General features: G+C 37.7%; 1 protein-coding gene across 1 annotated transcript; it reads left to right on the forward strand.

Moving 5' to 3' along the window:
- Window positions 1–965: 965 nt before the first annotated feature.
- Window positions 966–17494, forward strand: LOC104514693 (partitioning defective 3 homolog). The gene is made up of 5 exons (XM_010158442.1): window positions 966–1086; window positions 2938–2956; window positions 4004–4124; window positions 13472–13599; window positions 17043–17494. The coding sequence occupies exons 1-5, from the start codon at window positions 966–968 to the stop codon at window positions 17434–17436; spliced, it is 783 nt and encodes a 260-aa protein (XP_010156744.1). The 3' UTR covers window positions 17437–17494.
- The last annotated feature ends 5607 nt before the right edge of the window (window positions 17495–23101 follow it).

The following is a 23101-nucleotide window of genomic DNA, read 5'->3' on the forward strand; positions in this document are numbered from 1 at the left end:
GACGGCAGTGGGGTGCCAAGTAGAGATGTAACACAAGGCAGCCCAGCTGCTCTGCACCCCAAGTTAACTTTGTCCCTAAAAGTCTTTCCTTGATTTTTATTTCTTTCAAGAACATTTAATAATGACAGCACTTTGAAAGAAGACTGTCATTTGCATCTGGTGCTAGGAGGTGCTAATCATCTTCTGTAAATTCACAACCATCCTGTTACAAAGTAGGCAGAGGGCAGGGCTGTCTAGGCAAGATGTGGTTACTGTAGAGAGTTGTAATTCCAATCCTGCGGAAAATTTTAAAACTGGCATAGGCCAAATATTCAATAAACTTTGGATGGATTTCAAGTTAAACTCCTTCCTTCCTGCTGGTAGTGTTGAATATTGTGAGGTGAATTTGCCTTCAGACTTTCAGCTCATTTGAATGAAAAACTCTAACAAAACATGGTGTATTTAATTAAACTTTTGAGAACTTGAGCCATACATCTGCAGAAGTCAAAAAGGAATTTAAGCAGAAGGGACACCTGTAGCCCTGCATACTAGTAATCTGTTGATATGACCCTACCTTCTGGGATGAATTAATCCAGTAAGTCAAAATTAATTTTGCTTTAGAGTGGCCAAGGAGTCTTCACACTGTGTATAATCTGTATAGATCTGTCCCAAGGGATAATGATGGGACTTACATAAAGGGTTTTAGATAAAACGCAACATCACAGGGCCTGACAATAATAAAATTAGGTTTGCACTTTTGACTCCAAAATTTTGTGACAATTTTTTATTGTGATTATGATTTTTTGCATATCCCACGGTCTGGAATTAGTAATTGTTGGCTGGGGGTTGAATGAGATACCAAGCGGGTATACCAAGTGTTCCCTGGGTGCAGAGGAAGTGCAGTGGAGCTGTAAAAACACAGCAAAAAAGCACCAATGAGAAAATTAACTGGATGAAGAGAGGCATGAAAAGAAACAGGAGACAACATGGCGGGCCAGGATGGAGATGTGCAAGCCTTCTCTGGTGGGAATGTTAAGACAGCTGAATATTTTAACCTAGAGAATCAGAACAAGGTTAAGAGGAAAATGGAAATGAAAGGAAGCCAATGTGAGAAATAGTCTAAATCCTCAAATAATCTTTTCCTAAAAGTATCTTAGCCCTTCCTTACTGCCTGCTTGTTCCCTTTTCCTCTTCTAAATATAAATGTTAGATTTTTATTACTATTATAAAGCTGCTGACTTGACCTCGCTTTCTGTGTCCCTCAGAATTTTTAAGCACAAAGAAATTTGAGTAACAGAAGTGGTTTTGTCTTTTAATTTAGCTCTTTCTTTTCTGTGAAGTAGTCCTTTTTTATAATTTACTTCTTTGCAATTTTCTAAATTTGGGTCATGTCCCTTGCTTTTCAGATGAAATAGAAATATTGTTAAAAGATTTATCTTCTCTGCCATTATCAAACCTTTTAATACCTTTGAATAACTTTTCTTTCATCAGCTTGACTTTTTTCTTTTATTTTTCTTTTTTCTTTTTTTTTTTTGTCATTAGAATAAGTTCTTTTTAGGTTTGGTGACAGGTTAATCATAAATCCCAGGATCCTCCTTGTCTTCTGTTGTTCCATCTGTGCAGTGTCACAGGTGTCAAATTCATGCATTTTCTGTTTGTCAGGAGCCATACATTTGGGCTTCATGGTATGGACACTATGCATGCTTGCTATTCCTCTCTTGATGTAATTGTTTTAATTAATAACAATCACAAAATGTGCAGAAGACCTCAGATGTGTAATAACCCTTTCAGTAGCCCATTCTTGGGCTGGTAGAGTGTCTCTTCCTTATAATGCACAGATTTTAGTTCAGTACTTCTGGGGTTTATCTTCTGTTGTACTTTGCCATTGGTTAGCTGCCCCAGTGTCACTTTTGCACTGTGATCCCTTAGACTTTGAAACCACCTTGATTAATGAAGGTTGATTATTCACAGATCATCTTGGGTACTTCAAGGTGTTTATGTAAGGTGCTTTTCTAGTAGTTTTACACTGAACTTCAATGGTATTTCTCCTTCCAACATATGTTCTTATAACCGAAATACTAACGCTTAACGTATTTTTTTTACATTTAAGTGCAGTTATCTTACAGAAAACACTGTCTGTGTAAAAAGTATTGGACTACTTGTTTGTTAGATTAGCAATACCAGTGTTGAAAATCAACAGACCATTTACAAGTATTTTCTGTGTCTTGTACTGGATTGTGATGATTACATTTAAAATGTTCAGTGTATAGCAATGCAGGGGAAAAAAACCAAGTGCTTGTATAATAAAGCTGGACAGAATTTGACAATAAAAAATAGATTTACATAACAAAACTGCAAATGGAGATAAGCTGGTTTACAAAATTAAGTTGAATTAAGGAAATAGAATTAGCAACACACCTACAATGAAGAGGAAATGTTTTATTTCCACCTGTTCTAAATAAAGCCTTCTTTAAAAAAAAAGCGCTATACTTCTCAAAATGGCAATTTGCACGTAGAAGGTTACCTACCTGACAAAGTATTTCTGAAAGCTTCCATTTGCAAGAAAGAGAAAGAAAACACTTCCACAAATTCCTTCCTTTTCTTTGTCTTTGGTTTCAAAGAAAAGAGGAAAAAAAGAAAAAAAAAACACAAAAAACCCCAAACTTCTTCCAAAATTTGCCTTTGCTGGAACCATGGTAATTTTTCTGTTTGCCCAACCAAACAACAATAAGCTCCATTTAATGGCATTGAAAAGAGTGGGAGGTAACATCCCAAACGCCTAAGGCCTCCAATCCACTGCACCTACCAGTCCCAAAAGACATGAACAGTCACAAATGGACTCCAGAATCGTCTCTTTTCATATGAGAGAAGACATTGGTTATAAATTCAATGTGTTTTTTTGTAATCTGTGTCCGAGAACAAGAATCTATGGAATTGCTTTCTATTGTCTCCCTACAGATTTCTCTGTTGAAACAAAGTAATGGTTGACCATTCCTCATCAGCTTTTTTGAAATAAACAGTAAAATGAAGGGATTAAGAAGCCCATAATAAGAGATTAAAATGCTTCTGGTTAGTCTTGATATAACATACTTTTTTGTCAGGCTCACTGTGATTCCCACATTAACATGTTTAAAATACAGTGGGGGTTGAAGGGGTCAGGTACAAGCCACACAGCTGGAAAAATGGCAACGAGATTAATAAATATCCATTTTCCCTCTGCCCCGTGAAATAAGCCATTCCTCTGCATATTTCATTACGGTTTCACATAAACCTGTGCTATGGAGAGCAGATTACCTGCGACAGACATTGCGGGAAAATTGTTGGTTTTGAAGAATTCAAGGTTCTGGGTTTGCTTGTATGCGGTGGTACCTCGGGGCTAAGCCCAACCCAGCCCACAGGCCTTGCCAGTGTGCTGGAGAGGGCTGCCCGGATCCCTTCCTGCGTACAGCACCATCAAATGGTCTGCTTTTTACTAGTCCCCAGGCCTTTTAATGCTTTCAGACTGATGAGTTTAAAAGACTTGTAAAAAACAGAACTAAGGGATGACAGGCTCTTATTGATTGGGGAAAATAATCACATTTTATATAGGTAGGGCCTTCAGACATTGTAATGAATTTGATGTGAATAAAGATCTGACATTACTACATTTTATTGATTGGGAAAAAGTATCTTTAATGTTTATTCAGTAGCAGGGATCATTAGGACTTTTCCCTTAATTTCCCTTTCTGTTAAGTACATCTATTCCTCTTCATTTCTAGGAATAACATATACTGAAAAAGTGCCAGCAACTTTTGATGGTTTTTAGGAATAGCCTCATTCGTCTTCTCCTTATACCATCTGAACTTTATTTATAAGTCAAACAGCATTAAGCATCTTTAAAAATCTAAAGAACGTTGTACTAAATACTTGGAAATTATTTTTAAGTCTGTACTCCTGCAAAGTAGTAGCAGTCCTGTGCTAAGAAATTACAGTCACAGATGGCAGTTCCCAAGTATATTGATCATTTCCATCCTTCCTCTTTTAGCAACAGATCAACCCCTAACAATCATGACCGGATACAGCGCCTGAGACAAGAGTTTCAGCAAGCAAAGCAGGATGAGGATGTGGAAGACAGGAGACGTACTTACAGTTTTGAGCAGCCATGGGTAAGTGTACGGAGCCTGTCAAATCTGGAAACGTTGACTTACTCCTGCTGTCCCCAGGCCGTTCAGGAGCAGATCGATAGGGATGCAGGGTCCTCTGTCTCCACACTTCTGCCCTTTCTGTTATCCCCATTTTTGGTTCATTGATGTCTAATTTTTAAACTTCTTCAGCCATCCCTAATGTGTGCATTATTTACTCCTGTTTACACCTTTGACTTGGTGAGTTACTACTTGGCTTTTTGTGCCTCAAAGGCAACGTCAGTTATTTCTAGGAAAATCATAATAAAGCACATGCTAATGATAAATAATTTAGAGAGAACATGTAAACTTGTAAATAGTATTTTCTCTGAAGCAGTGTCACTGTGATTAATTCTTTTCCTTAAGAGAAAGAGCTGTGTGTTTTCACAGAGAAAAAGGAGAGATATGCATAATAGCAGGCTTCACAATAGTACCCCTTTGCCTCTGAGGTTAGCCGAGGAAGTTCTGTCTCAAGATACACATCCTAATTGATCGTTTAAATCCTGTTCAATCTGATCTAGTGATGTGATACAATTATGTAAATCCATGTGCTTATCTTGTTTAACATAATTGAATGAATCAGTGTTGCTTTTTAATCAATTACACATCTGAAATTAGGATAATTTATATATGGGACAAGTATTTTATTATATTTTTTTTTTTAAATTCCACAGTAAAGAGAGTGAACAATTTCTTTGAGGTCCCAAAAAGGCAGGAGCTGTATGGTGACAGAAACTCTCACAGCTTCCTCCAAAGCAGGTGTAGGTGATGGGTTATTGTTACGTAGCATTACGATGCACAGGAGACCGAGGTGGAAATAGCTGACGATGCGCATCTGTGGGTATGAAGTCACTGAGAACAACCTCGGTAACATCATAATACATATGTCATCTTTGTTTGCCTATTGTAGTGGATATAGAAGATTTTTTAACTTTTGTTGGGTCTTTGTGTCCTTGTCCGTCTTAAACTCACCAGTTTGAACCTGTGGTATTTTTGACATGCAGCATGGAGAGGAACAAAGGTAAATGTGTCCCTAAATGACCTAACACTGCTTAATATACTGTATCAGGATATAGGCTTCTCTTTTCCCATGTTAGAAAACCTCTAACCTTCTTTGAAATTGAATAAATAAAATAAACATTTGTTAATGACCAGATGTCTTTGATTCGGTGTGGTGAAGATAATGTGATAGCTCATCACAGTTATAGTGTAGCAGCGTTGGGGTGAAAGGGGGCTGGATGTAGGAGGTACTTTCCATTATGCATATCAACTGCTGTTCAGTCTCTCAATGAGACATCTGAGCAGCATTCTTGGGAAAAATGTGTATGAGAAAAACTTGCACTCTTGAAGACTTGGGAACTTAACTACTGAAGGTCATGGGCCAAATTGCTGTGTATCTAAATGCCATAGCAACTTTAGACAGGCAACTTGGCTTTTATTATAGTTTCTTGTAATGAGCGAGGAGGGAATTATTTGGATGACAGGCTGATTACCTTAGGAATGGAATAATTTCCTAAATTGTGGGTCAGAACACTGACCTTTCCTTTTTTTCTTATTCAAACAAATGGGATCTCTCTGTTTACTCCCCTTCTAGAGATCATGCAAATGAGCTGAAAGTGACTAATTCAGCTTAATGTATTAATATGAATTCTAAAGCTTATTGTTGCTTTTGTAAGAGCTGCTCTGTTGTTAAATACATAGGTGACCAAATGTTTTATTTTAGGTAAGTACTTTAAAAAAAATTGTCCCAGAGTATTTTTGAATTATAATTCTTTTTTTTTTCCATTGTGTATTCCAGTCTTTCAAGATCATAATGCTTGGATAGGATAAAGCAATGATCTCATCCATTTCAGCAGTTCAGAGTCATTTCAGTGCTAAGGAGCCATAGCCTTCTCTCTTAAGGAGTGTGTATTACTTTAACATATTAGTCTGAAATGATGGACTTTGTTAAGACACCCTCTCAAAACAGATCCAGATGTATTCTTAAATACCAGTGACAGAAAAAAATGCAGAAGTGGTTTATAATACGTATGCAGGAAAATACTGATACATTCATCAACGTCTTTTTGATCTTCTCCATCTGTAAGCAGTTGGTTACAAACCACAGCAGTGAAAAGTGCACCTGTACGTGGACCCTTGTTGAAAAGTGCGTTTTCACCTCAGGGAGATGGCTTGCACAGCCTACATAAACAAAAAGCTTTATATCCAGAGAAGCCTCTGAACCACATGACAGCAGCCAACTCTGACCTGGTTTGGATAGAAAGAGAGGAAAAACCCATCTACGGAGAAATGTGTGCTATGAGGTGATAAGTAGTTTGCATTTCTCATTAAGGAGCTGATGGGAGGGTTGAGGATAGGGAACAAAGTGCTGATGTGACATGGGACTATTGGGTACTTTAAGGAAGCATAAATGAACACAAAGTTTGCAGTGGAAGTAATAGATACTGATGGAACTCTGGCAGCTCTGAGGATATTCAGACGAGCTCAATAGCTCAGCAAGCCACTAATATATTATCAAAATGGATCCTGTGAACATCACCAACTCCAATCCATCCTCGACTATCAGTGGCCTGTGACACAGCAGTCCGGTTACCTGTGACAGATACCTTCAGTCTCATCCGTGGGTTGGAGGCAGATCCCCGGACCGTGGAGCACTACATCACGCTGGCTGTGAGCGCTACCCGTAGCAGGGAGACCAGCGCCTGACCCCATCCCTTTCTGGCTATGCCCGTCAGGTGAAGGCTATTTCTCTGGAGATCAGCAATGCGACAGAGCTGGACTTTTTGCCCAGCTGTGGTTGCCCTCCCAGTAAACAAAATACTTGACTGCCTATGAGTGTTTGTACAGCATCAGGCAGCTTAACAGACACAAAAAGTGATAGCGCTGGAATGAGATGACACCGACTATTAAGCAGCATAACATTTCTGCTCAAGGCCATTTGAATGACACACTGTTAAGGTTTAATAACTGACTGTCACAACATTCAGCCGTCATCTACTAGTTCTGAAATTGAGTCAAAGCTTTATGGAAAAGGGTTTGGCATTTGTTTATTTTAAGATAACTTTCTCAGGCTCCATAATTTTTGTTCTCTTACATGGCTTTTTTATGTTTTGTGTTTCAAAAAACAAGGTACAAGATGCTTTCAAGGTCAATACCATATGCTTGATGTTACACAGAGGGGGAAAAAAAAAGGAAAAATAACATAAATATGATTAGTCCATTTTAATCCTGCTGGTGTTAATTCCAGTTAGTTTGCAGAAATGTGTATCTGGGCATGTTTAATTGCATCGAATCACAGTGTGGCTGCTAGTATTTAAGGCCCTTGCTGTTGCTATGACATTCTTATTCCAACGCATTGTTCTTTTGGGGCAGATTTTTCCGTTCAGTACCAAAGTTGGTTCTCTAGTTTTTTGTTGTTTTGTGGGTAGTATTGGGTCTAATGAGGTTTATCCTACCTTGCACCAATCCTGAGTTTAGGGGATTTTGATTGTAATTTGTTCCATATCCTGTATTTTTGCATAGTCACATCTTAATTAACAGATCCCCACATTCAATAACAAACCCACAGCCCTAAATGTCAGGGGAGTGAACAATCCAATTAAAAAAGAGAGCATATTAAATACACTGAAAACACTACAACTGCTTTCCAGTCCTGCTTGTGGAATCACAGTGATGATAAAAAAACTTGCAAAGATGCAGAAGATACAAAAATAGGTAGTTTATTTCTTCATCTTTATTTTAAAGAAACAGTGTTAAAAATGGAAAGTGTCAAATTCTATTCAGATATACATTCTTCTGCAGTCATCCCAGATCTGTTTGGATGGTGAGAGAAAATTGGCATCAAGAGAGCAGCTGAGCAAATTGCACTTCAAATATTTCAGAGTCAAATAAAAAGTTTTATTTTCTTTCTAAATATAACAGATAACTGGGTCAAAATGAATACAATACCTGACTTGTCTGAGTAAAGCTTTTATTATGTGCACAAATTTGTGAAAGGTAAATAACTGCATGATTTTTCATAGAGGAAAGTCTCCAGAGATCCTAATAAAATACCTAGTCATGGCCTAATAGGTTAATGATCAGAAAATTAAGGACTGTGCTTGTTTCTTCTGCTGTTTGTTGGTGTGTAGATCTTGTCTCTAAGATAGATTTAAGGAGAAAAAAACCAACTTTTTTATCTGTTGATGTACCCATTTCTCATCCCTGTATTCAAGTCCTTGACCTATTCAAAGCCATAATGAATTCTAAATAATTTTAAATTTTTTAGACAAAGCCTGATTTTTATTGCTGTAACTTTAACATCTTAATCTTACCTGGAAAAATGAGTTCTAGACTATATTCAAAACAAACATTATAAAGTTTATATCAGGCTGTAAATTATATAGAATTACTCAACACATAATGAGAAAGTAAAGTAGTATATTAATTCCTTCTGTTATGAATCCATTTCGAGTGTGTCTTTCAGGATATTTTATTCAAGATGTTAGGCAGTATCTAATGGAGCATTGCAGTCAACAAAGAATACCTTAGGAGATAAACTGCTGTTTCTCTTACCCCAAACTGTTTCAGAGAGGAAATCAGAGTTATGCAGGGCAGCCTCTTCACAGGTTTCTCTTCAGTTGTGTAGTTAATATCCATTCTGTGTCAAACCTGGGAAGGATTTCATGAAATGGCTGCAATTTCTTACAAAGATCTAGACTCTGACTTTAAAGGTTTATGTTTTAAACTTTTTTCCCCCACTAATTTCACACTACTAATTTATGTGAAACAGAAAATGAAGATAGAAGATTTCAAAAAGAAATCATTTCCATTTGTAAACAAACATATTTACAGCTCGCAGGCGTGCAGTGCATGTGAATACCTTGGGCAGCATTTCAGGGCTCTCTGAGTGGCTTGTTTCTACCATACAGAAGAGTGTTTTTCTGCTGCTGGTAATCACAAAAAGGAAATCTTAGTCCCATGCCATGCCATTCCGATTCCTACATATGTCCCATAGAAAGAGACACAAAAGGATGGGAGTTCGTTATGGTATGGTGTTTGAATTCATACACACACCTGTTGGCAGTTTTTAAAAGAAATATTGTATGTTCTGGTCACCATAGCAACATAAACAAAAAAGATGCAAGTAAAAATAGTTTTCAAGGACATCTCCCAGAACCATTGAATGCTTTTTATCATTCTGAATTTTGATATAAACAGTTACTGGATTGTCTGTCATCTGTGCCAAGTACATTTACACATGAAGCAGGCAAGGTCATTTAATCTTATCTATTTCTAATTAGTGCTGAGATATAAGAACCACAGGCTTTTTGGCAGTATCCTTTCTACCAGCTTCCCAAGTGAAGTTGAAACTTCTTGGTTGAACACAGAGCTTAATCTGTAAAAGTTAGCACATGTATATTAAATAATAGTCCTTTTTTGTAGCTGGCAAAATACTATAGGACTTGTTCCTTTAGTAATCTTCCTGTTAGCCATTTCTTTATCAGCAAAAAGGGGTCGCATGACTGAGTAAGCATTTCTCCCAGCTTCTCCCTGTGACAGTAGCCTGTGAGATGTGTCACCTCAGTGGCTGGATCTCATGGCTTCTGAACCAGCTGGATCTCCCTGGAAACCCAGTGCCCCGGATCACCCCCATGGTCTCCTGTCTCTAATTCTGTGGCAACTTTGATCTCTGCCAGTCCTGGACTATCCATGCTGCCACCATGCAGAGCTACCCTCCATGGGCAGATATGCCACTGCAGGGAAGGAAACTGCGTGGGCAGCCACTGGCGTAGCTAGGAAAGAGACGAGGGACCTTTCTCCCTAAACCATGCTGCCCTTTGCTGCTGCTCAGTGAGTGTACGCTCTGTGATAACAAAAAAAAAAAAAAGTTTGCATAAAATGAGAAAGCTACAGGAACTTTTAACTTTGCAGCCTTGGTTTTAAATTAATGCCTCTTTGAGAAGAGAGCTGTGCAATTTCATGTGTCTTAAAGCACAGTTTAACATGCTGAATATTGTTTAACAATTCTGAATGCCATAACCATCATTGCCGCTTAGATGTATTGTGAAAGACGTGAACATACATTTATTTGTATAATGCAGCTTTGGTTGTTATTGTGGCCTTGACCGCATCCTGATTTAAAAGGTCAGGGCTTGTCATACATCTCACTGCAAACAAGGCCAGAGTTCTTATCAATCTGTGCTCAGAACACCACGCTGTTGCCAGGTTGTTGGCTGATGTACTTAGCCTTGTGTTGATACCAGTGTTAAAATTAACGTGTATTCCTTATACATGGGTTTTTGTTGCTGTTGAAAGATATGAAAATAGTTCAACTTTTTTTTTAATTACCTTTATTTTGTGCTGACATAAATGGGGTATGCTTGTATATAGAGACGTGTTCTGTATAAATTATATATATATATGTATAAACATATATTTTGCGGATTGAGACAAAATTACCAATTAGCTTTTGAAGACTAAGGTTACTTATGATATAAATATTTTTGGTTTAGATACTTTAATCAAAACATGTATTGAAAAGGTAAATCACTGTATGGAGATTTGCATTTTTCTGAAGGAGTTAAGGATCCATAAAGGAATATGTTAAGTCTTTATTTCATCATAACCATATATCAAGGGCATTCACTTTGGTATCACTGAGGTTTTTAAAGAAAAATACTTAAATTTTAAAGAAAATATTTTAAAGAAAGGCCTTTTTATTAATGAGGTGGTTGAATGTTCCTGTCTGTGTGTATATATGTTATGTAATACGTGATTACATACAGATGGAATATTTTGTGTCTCATTGCCCTATTTTTGGATGCTTGAAATCAGATAGCAGATTCGATTATATGAATAGCTTATTGCAAATGTGAACAACATGAAGCAAGGACTCTAAATAAGTATCCTTTTCATCTTAGTTAAATATTGCAAATCCACTTAATTTAACAGGGCATACAGGTACTCGTACCTTCAGAAAATCAGATAATGGATTTTAGATGTTTGGCTTTAGACCCATGAAGTTATAAATGTTATCCATTAGATGACATTCTTTATGAACTGCTGAGAATCCAGACCTGAGTCCTCAGATTCAATCATTCTGGGAATCTTCTACAGCGGGCAGTTAGGTGTGATATCTCCTGCCTCTGTTTAGCCGTGGGTTCCTATGTGCATTCAAAAAAAAAATCTCTGAAGCTACATTTTGATCATAGTCCATTCGTTGTCCACTAGGGCTTTCAAAGCCTCTGTCTCTTTAGTAAAGGCTTTGGTGGTAACTTCAGCTCTCTGCACCTGTGTGTGCACATACTTGCATTCATGCTTTCTAGATGATGCATTTTAGTGTCTTGGATAAACCTAAACTGAGCAGCAAGTCAATCTAGCTCCAGCTGTTTGATGATTTAAACATTACCCGTGCTGTAATGCACTTTAATCTGTTATATTTACAGTGAACTAAAAAAAAAAGTGAAAATGTGTGTTCAAATAAAGAGAAGCAATTTTGATTTCATGTCTTATCTGTGATAACTACTTTATCACACACGACATAACTGTAGCTTTCCAACTATATGCAAGCTTTCCAACACTGTTAAAGTGGAACCCATGAAATGAGGAGATTGGCTCTAAAATCTTAGTTTAAATGTTTTTATTCCTTATGGAGAAGTTGAGATGGGAACTTCTAAGTTTCCCCCTGGTTCTCTCTAAGCTGCTTATAACCACACTGGAGAGAATTCACAAATAAATCTTGTGATTTTCAGGTAATCACTCGCTTCCATAAGCTGAGCCCTTCAATAAAATACGAAATGTCAGAAGACTCTCAATAAAGTCAAGAAAGTTAGAAATGTTGACATATGCAATAACTGAAACACTGCTCTGTATGTGTTGCCCTTATTTAATATAGTAGGAAATCTCTGTGGGGGTTGTTGGTTTGGACATACATATGTACAGCTTATTCATCTCTAAGGAAATTTCCCACAAGGCTGACATACGATTCTGTTTTCACTACTTGTTGCTTCATCATATCATTCCTAAAGCGTTTTTCATTAGAAATACTGTTTTACTGAGGTTTTACAGAGTAAATTTTTTCTGAAGTAGACATCAACATTACATTAGGGATTCTCTTAAATTCCATTACTCATAGTCTGTGCTTTCACAATTCTGATCCTTTTGCATGATAATCTTCTCTTAAGGAGAAAGGCAGTTGTTCACCACATCGTATCTGTCTGTTAAATTCTGAGCCAAGACTGATGCTCTGTCTGAAGTGTACTGTTATTGAAAATGAAGTTTGTAAAAGTTGTACACCTGTTGCAAATTTGTTATGTGTCTGGCTACCTGCAGGTACTTGACTATATAGTAAGACAAAGGAGAAGGTTATGTCACAAATTACAACTTTCCAGTTTCTAAAACTTGTCTTCAATGTAAGAAGCTTTTGAAAAGCCTTTTATCTTGCAGATATTTGTCAGCCATTATTATATCTTTCTGCTGCAGAAATTATAATGGTGAAAAACAAAAGAGATGTTCATTTTGAAGGAAGGCACAGATAAAAAGGCAGAAGTGCTTTAACAAAAGCAGTTCTGAGACAAGCTGTTTCAGTCCTGTGCTCAGCCAAGTGGTTATGCTCCCTAACATCCCAGTGATGAGAGTTACATGTTTTGAATGGAACTGGTAATTTTAGGAGAGAAAATAATGTTCTATTTCTTTGTTAGGTGTAACATTAGTATTAAAACAACAAAAAAAGCCCATAACATTCTTTGACTTTTGTGGCACCCTATTTTGCAGCTTGAAATCACAAAACCTGAAGAGAGTAGTAATGTAGGCTGAAAAGTGGTGTATTTACAAAAGTAGATTTTTCATAATTCAAAAATGAATCCAGCCATTCTGCCAGATCTTGACTGGTAATGCTCTGTATTCCCTGAAAGGCCGTCCCTTTTCATCTTCTCTTAGTACTGGCCTCAAAGATTCAAATTATCACCTTGTTAAGATGTTATCTAAAATCCTTCTCAGAGATATAGGATTCCCCATTGTCCACAAGAGACTTGCTAAATCTATCTATTTGATCATATCGAAGATCATATCATGTCTGAAGGTCTGTTCCACCGACTCAATTCAAATTTCAGTGTTACTATAAAAGCACAACCCATTCTGGACCAGTATTTTCTTGATACATCTCAGAAATGGTAGGTCAGAAAAAGAATCTGTAGCACAGGACACTGTTACAGGTCAAAATTTACCCTAATAATTATGAAAAAGTTACTGGAACTGCATGTTGAAACAAATACAACCGTACGTGTACAATAGCCATTTAAATGATGGGTATTTTTCTGCTTTGTTTAAGACAATTTCATTTTCATTTGTAGCCAAACACCAAGACCTACTCACAGAGTGGCAGACACTCAGTATCAGTAGAGGTTCAAATGCAGCGGCAGCGGCAAGAAGAAAGAGAGAGTTTCCAGCAAGCTCAGCGGCAGTACAGCTCGTTACCCAGGTATGGTAACTGTCTGAGGCTGTTTGGTGGATAAGAGCCTGGAGCTCGTTTCGTTTGTGGAAAGAAAATGTTGTACTTAGTGCAGACACTTTTGTTCAGCGTTGATATAAGGTGGAATGTATTCAGTGTGGAAGAGGCATAAAATTTCTTAACTGAGAGCATGTGGTAGGTGTTTATTTTAGGAGAATAACTTCAGAGCTGATTTCAGTGGGATTTGATGACACTCAGTACCCAACAGAACTGAGACATTAAAACAAAGCTATCCTTTGTGGGACACCATCCAGTTTAATTTTCTGCAATTACAAAAATCTCCCGAGCATGACATGGGTTGTCCCCTTTTGACATGTCAGACTATTTTTTTTTCTGTTGCTTAATTCCTTAGTGGATAGAAATTCTATCTTTGTGATGCTGGTACAGAGAAAAACCTTAAAAGAAAAAAAAATCTCAAGACCTCAAACAAAAGAACATGGAATTACGAAAGTCTGTCCAAAAAATCAGGGGCCGCCAAGTTTCCAGTATATACATTTCTTCTAAATTACTGGGTCATTAGCAGTGGAATAATGAAACTAAATATATTTTTTTGTGTAAACAAATCTGCATAGTAAAAAACTCTTGGATTTTTAAAATTAACTGTTTGGGAAAAATGTCTTTTACTTGATACTTAGCTTTAAAAATTATTAGTTTACACAACTTGTATTTAGATAGATTTAGATAGCTATGATAGTAAAGCATTATGCAAATAATCTGCACTTTCAAATATCAGTGGCAGTGGTTGAATGGAGAATCCTGTACAATGGAGGCTGGTGTCAATTTCCCTTGATTCTGGTTGCTTCTTCCAATGAGCTTGTATTATTTTTGTGTACCATGTGGAAATGGTGTGGAAAATATGTGTATGTGTTTTACCAAGTGTATCACAACTTTTTTTTTTTTTTTTTAAGAAACAGAAGCTTCATAATAAGTTATCTAATCATGAACTCTTATCCTACCAATATCTTTGAAAGTAAAATAGATCTTTCAGATTTTCACATGCTATAATGCCTTTCAGTGTAGGATTCTTCTGTTAAATCTGAAAGGTGGGAAAGGAAAATGTAAAGTTACTGTGTTTTCTTAGATTGTTAGTTTGTCATTTTGAAAATCTTTATATTCCCTATGCTTCTTATCTCTACCTTCCTTCTGAAGTGACCACACCTATTAAAGCCATATTGGTTTTCCTGAGAAATTCTCTTTGTTTTGCTAGCCCCAGGAATGCACAGATTGAGTGGAAGAGCACGGATGCTAATGTTGCTTTTAAGTTAGGGGAGTTATTTTTAGTTTTAAAACTATGATTCTTAAAACTTGCTTCCCCAGTTCTGTTCAATCAGTGGTAGCATTTAAAAGTCAGAAGTCAGTTGAAATGCAGTTCCAGTGGCAAAAATTAATACCTGTTAGGAGAAAACTAATCTGCTAGAAATTTGGAAAATAATGTTTTGGGTCTGAAAATGCTTGTTTTGAAAAGAGTGACTGAGAAGTTCACTCAGTGTGGTTTTCAACATGAGAAGTTACTAGCAAGCTAGCAGTGCATGTTAATGATAATTTAATGACTTTGAGCACTCTGGGTATTTCAGCTGAGCTGAGAGCAGACACAATTTCAGGACCTTGGGCTAAAGTTGAGTGCTGTAAATACCACAGTACTCCTGTAACAAGCTGTGACATCTAGTTCTCCAGCTTTACAAACTGTAACTCTGACTGATCTTTAAAGAAATCTTACTTACTCTGAAACTCAAGTCCCAAGCTTAATGTTGCAGCTATGGCTTTGTAATGATTAAAGTTGTGCACTGGCTTAATTCTTTAGCTTTGTTGCTTTTCATCTTGTATAGTCTCTAGAGGCCTCCTTTTTATTCCCTTTGTACATTTAAATCTTTAGTACTGAAGGCAAATAAACTCTTGAGTCAGTTTTAAAGGATCTTCCCAGAAAGATAGTGAAAGTGGGCCAACTAATTCTGAAAAAGTACCAGAAAACAGTCTGTAAATTAAATCAGTTCAACTAGTCATCCTCTTGTCCCATGTGAAACTGTAAAAGCAGTGTTTAACTCCAAGTTAATTTTCTAGTACTTAAGATTTATCTTACTCTAGATCAGAAACCTGTCAGTTTCGTAGCCTACAGAGGTTTGTTCAATTTGCTCTTGTTCCAGGGAGTGATAAAACATGGCTGAAAAACATCATTACTTTGGCCAAGTTCAGTATGCGAATACCAAAAACTGCTGTGAAGATTTGCATAAGAATTTACATCTTGTTGTAATTTATGTTGTAGTAATTTACACTCATCCTGAGTAACAATTTTTATCCAGAGGTCTCAAAATCTATTATGGAATAAGGTTGATATGGTCATTTTTCAAGTTATATGTGTGGAAGATTGAAAAACATTAGGATACTTGTTACTTTTACTAACAGTAAAAAAATTCTTTGGGTCTTCTGTATCTCTGCTGCATATTCATTGGATGAGGCCACACTGAGTCATGTGTGTTGACATGAAAAAACAAGCTATATATAAACAAGTAAATTATTTTCTAATTGATTAATGTCGCAATATATTTTGCTTTACTGCTCGATTCTCATGCACTAATTTCAGTCTCAAAGTGGGCATCTTTTGCTGCAGCACAAAATTGTTTTACTTTATCATCAACAATCTTATTTTGAATTCATAAAAGCATCTAGCAGCTTGATAGTAAATTAAAGCTATTTCAAAACCATAATCTGTCTTCAAAATAATGTGATGATTTATTGTGAAAAGAGATAAGAATTTGTAATTCCTATATGTATTTGATTTATTTATCTACCCCATGGAGCCAAAAAAATGAGCAAGAAAGGTTATCTCTGCCTTTTCTTTTATGAAAGCTATAGCAAACGGGGAACCAGTCCTCATAGCCTGCAACTGTTAGTTCTGGAAATGGGAGGAAGAAGCTCTCATCTGTGCAGCTACCTATGAGCTTTATCTTCTGACCTGTGCAGTGTTAGAGCAAGTGTTTTAAACATCTGCCTGTTGCATTTTTAATCAAGTGTGAGTCTAGATACAAATCTTTCATGACTGACTTTCCAAGTACTTGTTGTTATCTGGTTTCGTAGGAAGCACAGCAATATGGATGGTCTTTCCTAGTCTGCAACTGAATCATGGCACTTTTTTCTTAAGAACGTGATGCTTGTTGTGGCACTGGATGGGTTTTCATGGCATATTCCTCCTGTACAGGCCTAGAAATATCGTTCAACTCTATGGAAAATGTTCTCCCATCAAAGAAGGCAAGATGCCTTTTGGGGGCAGAAGAGAGCGTTACTTCTGGAGAATGCTATAGCTGGGGGAAAACTGATGGCATTGCAGAAGCACACTTCTTCCCAGGGATTGTTGTCAATAACAGTAGAAGGGGAACCAGAACATTTGTCTTAAAAGCATCTTCCTTTTTTCTTTACAGGCAAAGCAGAAAAAACGCCAGTTCTGTATCTCAAGACTCCTGGGAGCAGAGCTATTCCCCTGGTGAAGGGTTCCAGACTGCAAAAGAAAATCCCAGATATTCCAGCTACCAGGGATCGAGGAATGGTTATATGGGGGGACATGGTTTCAATGCCAGGGTAATGCTAGAGACACAAGAACTGCTTCGTCAAGAGCAGAGGCGGAAAGAACAACAACTGAAAAAAAAAACTTCTTCTGAAGGGCCTAGCAACTATGACTCGTATAAGAAAATTCAGGACCCTAATTATACCCCTCCTAAAGGTCCTTTCAGGCAAGATGTACCGCCTTCACCGTCTCAGGTAGCGAGGCTGAACAGATTGCAAACACCAGAAAAGGGAAGACCATTTTATTCTTGAGGTGAAGAAAATGAACATCAACTTATCATGCAATAAAGAACATTTTCATATAAAGACTTATATTTTGAAAACTTTTTAAACTGATGGTACTAAGGAATATATCCGTTGCCTGTTTCAGTGCCTTTAAAACTACGGGCAAAGCTTTGGTGGGCCTTATGTCTTTGCCGTTCTGTCTCAAGTGTTGAATTCGTGGAAGGATGTTCCATTTGACAATCATGGCGGAAGTGAGCAATGCCACCCATGCGTACCCAGTCCCATAGCACAGTCCAGGTGCTGTCGATGGCTTGTTACTGGGATTTGTTGTAATGTGTTTTACTTTGCAGTGACTTATTACACCAACATGCAGCTTTTTGGCATAAAATTGATGAATTTGAGGTTGAAGGAAGCATTGACGTGTCCTTTTTTATTTTTCTCGGGTCAGGAGGACGGTTACATATCACTCTTGAGTGGATAAGACTTAGCTCTATTCTGGATCACGGTCGCAGTCCTAAGATGTTTTATGGTGGAGTCATTACCAGTCTTTGTTGATCAATATTTAAGTGTCTATATGCTGAAAAACTGTCCTTCTCCTATTATGCACATATGCATTCTTTTTCTCTCTCTCTACCCATTCCGAGCTTATTAAAAAAGCCTTTATCCTGACTCATGAGGAAAACAATATTAAGCTTTCAGTTATCCTGAGAATCCTGTTACAGTTGCCTTATAATCTTAATACACAGTCCCTTACAAATGAAATAACTGGAGAGAGACTATTTATACAGTCACAGCCAAGCCCTTGATAGGGGTATTTTACTATTTTATAAAATGTGGGAAATTATGAACAAACATACAACTGAGTTCTGCTTTGTTTTACTTCTAAATGAGTTTGGTCATATGACACGTGTCTAGGAAGATAACTAGGGAGGGTATCATCCCATGGTCATCACAGTTGTGTGTCTTTGAGCAAATTTTGGAGATAACTTAAAGCAAGAGCGGAAGAAATCAAAGTTTTTCTGTGGATCAAAAAAATGAAAAGGAAACAATTTCTTCTTTTTACAGTTTGTGAAGCTTTGTGGACAATTGTCTTGTGCTTCCGTATACTGTATTGTTGCATCGTGATGCTACATTAAAAATAAACCTTCAACTATATGAATGAGAGCTAAGTGAAGACAAACTGTTACACATCATCCTTAAAACGTGTCAGTATCCAAAAATAACTGAAGCAAAAAAGATTGCTCTGGCAGTGAGTAATATTTGAATGTGCATATGGGATACGAGAATTTCTTTTGCAGCAGTTGTTTTTATGTTGTTGTTCTGAACTTCATGTATTGTAAAAAAATGTAGCTGGGTTGCTGAAGTGCCTGCAAATCCTGATGTGAAAAGGCTTGAGAATGGATCTGAGCATATCGTGTACAAAAAGGAAAGGAAGCAAGAAAGAAAATCACGAATTGCGTGATTTAAAAAAAAAAAAAAGCCTATTTTTTTTTACTGGCACATTTTATTTTTGCGCCAACTTGTTTCTAGAATCTATGTGAAATATCAGCACACATATCTGTGTCTTTTAAGCCTGTTTGTTAACGGTTTTTGTTGTTAATAATGTATGCCATGTTTAAAAGTTGTTACTCGTGTAAGCACAGTGACATTGGATGACAATAGCTCTTTTACGCAGCGTTTACAAAACTGTGTAAAAGGGCTTTCCGTGTACATATGAAATTTAGAATAAAAGACTGTTTCCATCTTCACCTTGGTCTTGCCTGTAGACCCTTCTGAGAACTGATGCAGAGATTGAGTTTAAAAAATATTTAACAGATGTTGTTTTATCCTAATGGTTTGCGTGTGTCTTTCTGTGAGCGCTTATAAACATCTGAAAAAAAAATATTTACAGCCCAGCTGAACACCTGAAGACTGTCCTCGGAGGGAAAAATTACTCAATCTAACGTCTTACGTTATTTTAGGCCGTACCTGTGACATTTAAAAGGTGCATTCTTAAGACTAACCTCTGTGGCAAAAATCTTTTCGTCCATAGCGTGGAGTCCTCCCCAAGGAGAGTGCCTGCAGATGGGCACCCGCTGTGCTCCAGCCAAATCTGGGCATGTGTGAACCCAAGAGTGTGCTTTGGGCTCTGATGGGAGCCCTTCACAGCAATGTTGACATGGTGAGAAATGGAGAAGGCAGATTTATGAATAAAGCAATATTTACGGTGCCAGTGATACTGTTTCCCCATTAGTATTGGAGCTGTGTCTGGTTTTCTCTGTCTTCCCCTCATTCCTCATTTTGTTGGATACTGCAGGAATGTCAATCATAATTCTGTATATGCATGACATCAGGCTGTTGCCATGGCAATAATAGTGTCAAATTATTCACTGTGACTTTAGTGTGGGATCTCAAGGGGAAGAGTAGCAGGAGCTGCAAGGTGGACAAGCAGCTTTGGGTGCCCAAATAAACGAAGGGCATGATTTTGCACAAGACCTAAACTATGGTGCCTTGCAGTTGCGAGTAGGGAAGTAATTGCATGTGCAGTTAGGCCTTGCTGTTGTATCTCCTGACTGCATTCCCAGATTACATAGTTTGATGTTTCTATGAAATTATTTGGATGTGCAGATAATCGCAAGCACTAAAAAATGCATCCACAGGAATGGAAAACAGGTTGAAGTCCTTTTCAAAATAAGGTCTTTGATAAACTGTTGTAGGAAAAAGGGCATATGTTGGGAAAATTATGAAGTAGGGGATGTTTTATGTGCGAGTATGGCATATGTTAAAGTTTACCCTTCTATGAAACTCCTCTTCAAGGTGTTAACAATTTGCCATAATTAGATGCATTCATGAAAGAAGGCAGATGTTCTCTTTGGGCCATGTCTGTGTTATGTTAGCAAAGAATAAGGTCTTTTTTCTGGCTTCGTCATCCTGTCTTCTTCCTGACGTAGCGTAGACAGGATTTCTAATATTAACTCCCATAAGTTGCAAAGGGCGATAAGGAAGTGGGAGGGAGATGTTTTAATAGAAAATGACCTTTAGTTCTGCAGAGTGAATAGATTCAAAAGTTAATTGAGCTAACTACATTACTGCAGTAATTTGTTTATGGACGCATTGCCATTATGAAATTAAGTCTGTAGCATTAGTGTATTTAAGAATGGTCACAGGACAGACTGTAAGGGAGCTTACAACATCAAGGAGTGGGTGTAAAGCTTGCACATTTTTCTCTGTTGAAACCCTAAAAATCCATCTGCAATGTCTGCTGGTATTTTATCAAAATAATTTGTTAATGCTATTGCAATTCCATGGGAAAGTTTAATTGCTAATACAGAAGACTGCTGCCTTTCTAAAGCCTGCTTTCCCTTTTCTTACAGGGCCTCCGTGGAAATGAGAGTGCACCCCTCGTGAGTTATTGCATGGGCCAGATAGTCCAATATATGTCTTTGAGAACTCTGCCATCAAAAACAGCACAAAATGGCGCAGAGCCCAGCTGAACATAGTCGGAAAGTACAATTGCCATTTTTTGCTGGCAAACAGCAGGGAGAACAACAAAACAAAATTTAAACCCATCATGAATGTAGATATATGGCCTGCCTTTCAAAGCTGTGCTGACGTTTCGCTCATGTTCGCTTGGTTTATGAGCGTCTGTAACGTTGCATTTATCTGTGCTGGGTATGGTGAGAAGGGAAGGGAAGAAACCTTGGCCAGACAAGGAAGAGATGCGCCAGATTAGCACTGTTGGCTAAACACAGGATATTCTTGAGTAATTCAAACCTTTGAACTTGCGTTGTTGAGATTTAAAGTGAATTTGGCTATTGCTTGTCCTGGCTTGCAAGTCTATTTTCAAAATATTTCCTAATTCTGTTTGCCGTGCCTGACTGCTTCTATATTGTTCTTTCTCTCCCGAGTCCTCAGTCAAGTTCACAGGACTTGTGAGGAATCTGTCAGGAATGCGAACAGAGAAAAAAGCTCATCTATTTTTTATGTTGCCGTTGTGCCACCACACCCTGGCCTTCCTGATTCAATTTGAAGTTCAGCCCGAAGTTGGCAGAGGAAGAGCATGGGTCAGAAATCCTGGGTGGGGGACTGACTTCGTGAACGTAGGTTTTGTGTGTGTGTGTGTACATGAGAGAGTGAGTGAGACACACACACAGATTGGATTCATTTGCCTCTCATTCATGTCCAGCTTGAAACCCTCTTCAAAATATCTTGTAGCATTTCTTCTGAGTTTTTTCCATCTGTGCAGAAACCAGCTGATGATTTGATGCACATGATTATTGTTTCATGCCCTCTCATACATCTCTTTTGTATCAGCATCACACTCTCTCTTTTACATCTGCTGATTAATTTTGTTGCATTTATTTGTTTCTCTAAATGGCATGAGATGCATTCATATCCAAGCTGCTTCTTGCCAGTGACCGATACTTCTCTCGTAGCATCGCAAACTGTCTTTAATATTGTTCTGTTGCTGGGAGTGGTGTTTTCTTTCGTAAATTACACTTTAATCACATTTTAAAAATTGAGACTGGAAGCTTGAGTTGGGATTACACAAAAGCAGACGAAAGAATATGACTTTGATTTCTATTCTATGTGCAGTGCACACTTCCCAGGCTTTTGTAGGGACTGTGCAGAGTACTGTCTGAATGAGATGAAGACAAACATCAAGCCCAGGAGCTTTGGAGGAAAAAAAAAAGAAAAAAAAGTTAAGGAAAGTTGAAAATATTTATGCCCACTGCATACTATCTAGTGGGGGAAAAAAAAAATTCCTCAGAAGTATCACTGTCTGTCTGAATGGCTGATGGGTTCAAAGCTCAGACAGACGTGACTTGTGGTTTAAAGATGACTTGATGGAAAAAGGAGGCTCCTTGCACCCATCCAAAGGATGCCAGGACCTTCTTCCCTTGCAAATTGGCTCCCAAAATAACTGTTTTCAGCTGCATATCTTACAGCAACTAAGGTCTGGAATGGGTTTACATTCACACACTGAGCTGAAAACTGCATGACATCTGTCAGGGAGGGGGAGGGATGACAGCCGCGGGTGATAATAGCTGTGGTTATCCGATTTTAATCTGCTTGTTTGTTGGAGTAATCTTTGTTTTAGGAAAATAAGGAAAGAAATAGTGAGGGAGAGGAGTGAAATGTGAGCAGAAAGGTTCTCCACTTCCTTTGCACTACTGTCACGGCTACAGATAGTTGCACTTTTTTGCCTTTATGCCCCAAGGCCATATAAAGATATAAACTAGCTGGCAGTAACCTCAGCGCAAAACTCATGACCCTACTAGAGGCTTGCTGTACTCTGTAGCCTGTAAGATGTGAATTAACAGTGCAACAGGTAAAACAGTTTTACTTTCCATTCTTTCCTCTGTGGGTTTCCCTGGGATGCACTTAGATTGTCAGTCCTTGGGACTATGGTCTGTGTTCAGTTTCTGTCCGATATAGAACAGAATGCTGTTGTTGACTGTTAAGAGCTAGTAAAAAATTGGGGCTTTTTTTCAGGGTGAAAGGAACATTTTTTAAGTTGGTTTAAATGGATTTTTGCAACAGGTGCATGACTGTCCTACGTTAGAGGTATTCCTAGTCCTAGCAATTCTCGTCTGTAAGTATAAAGCATATGGCTGGAACCAGTAATAGCTGGAGACTTGCTACCTTTGGCAGTTAAAATGATATCTTCATTTAACTGAGGGCCTACTTCTTTTAAGATTTTGTAGAGGGA

This window comes from Eurypyga helias, unplaced genomic scaffold (genome assembly GCF_000690775.1).
Source record: "Eurypyga helias isolate BGI_N326 unplaced genomic scaffold, ASM69077v1 scaffold21729, whole genome shotgun sequence".
Taxonomy (NCBI): domain Eukaryota; kingdom Metazoa; phylum Chordata; class Aves; order Eurypygiformes; family Eurypygidae; genus Eurypyga; species Eurypyga helias.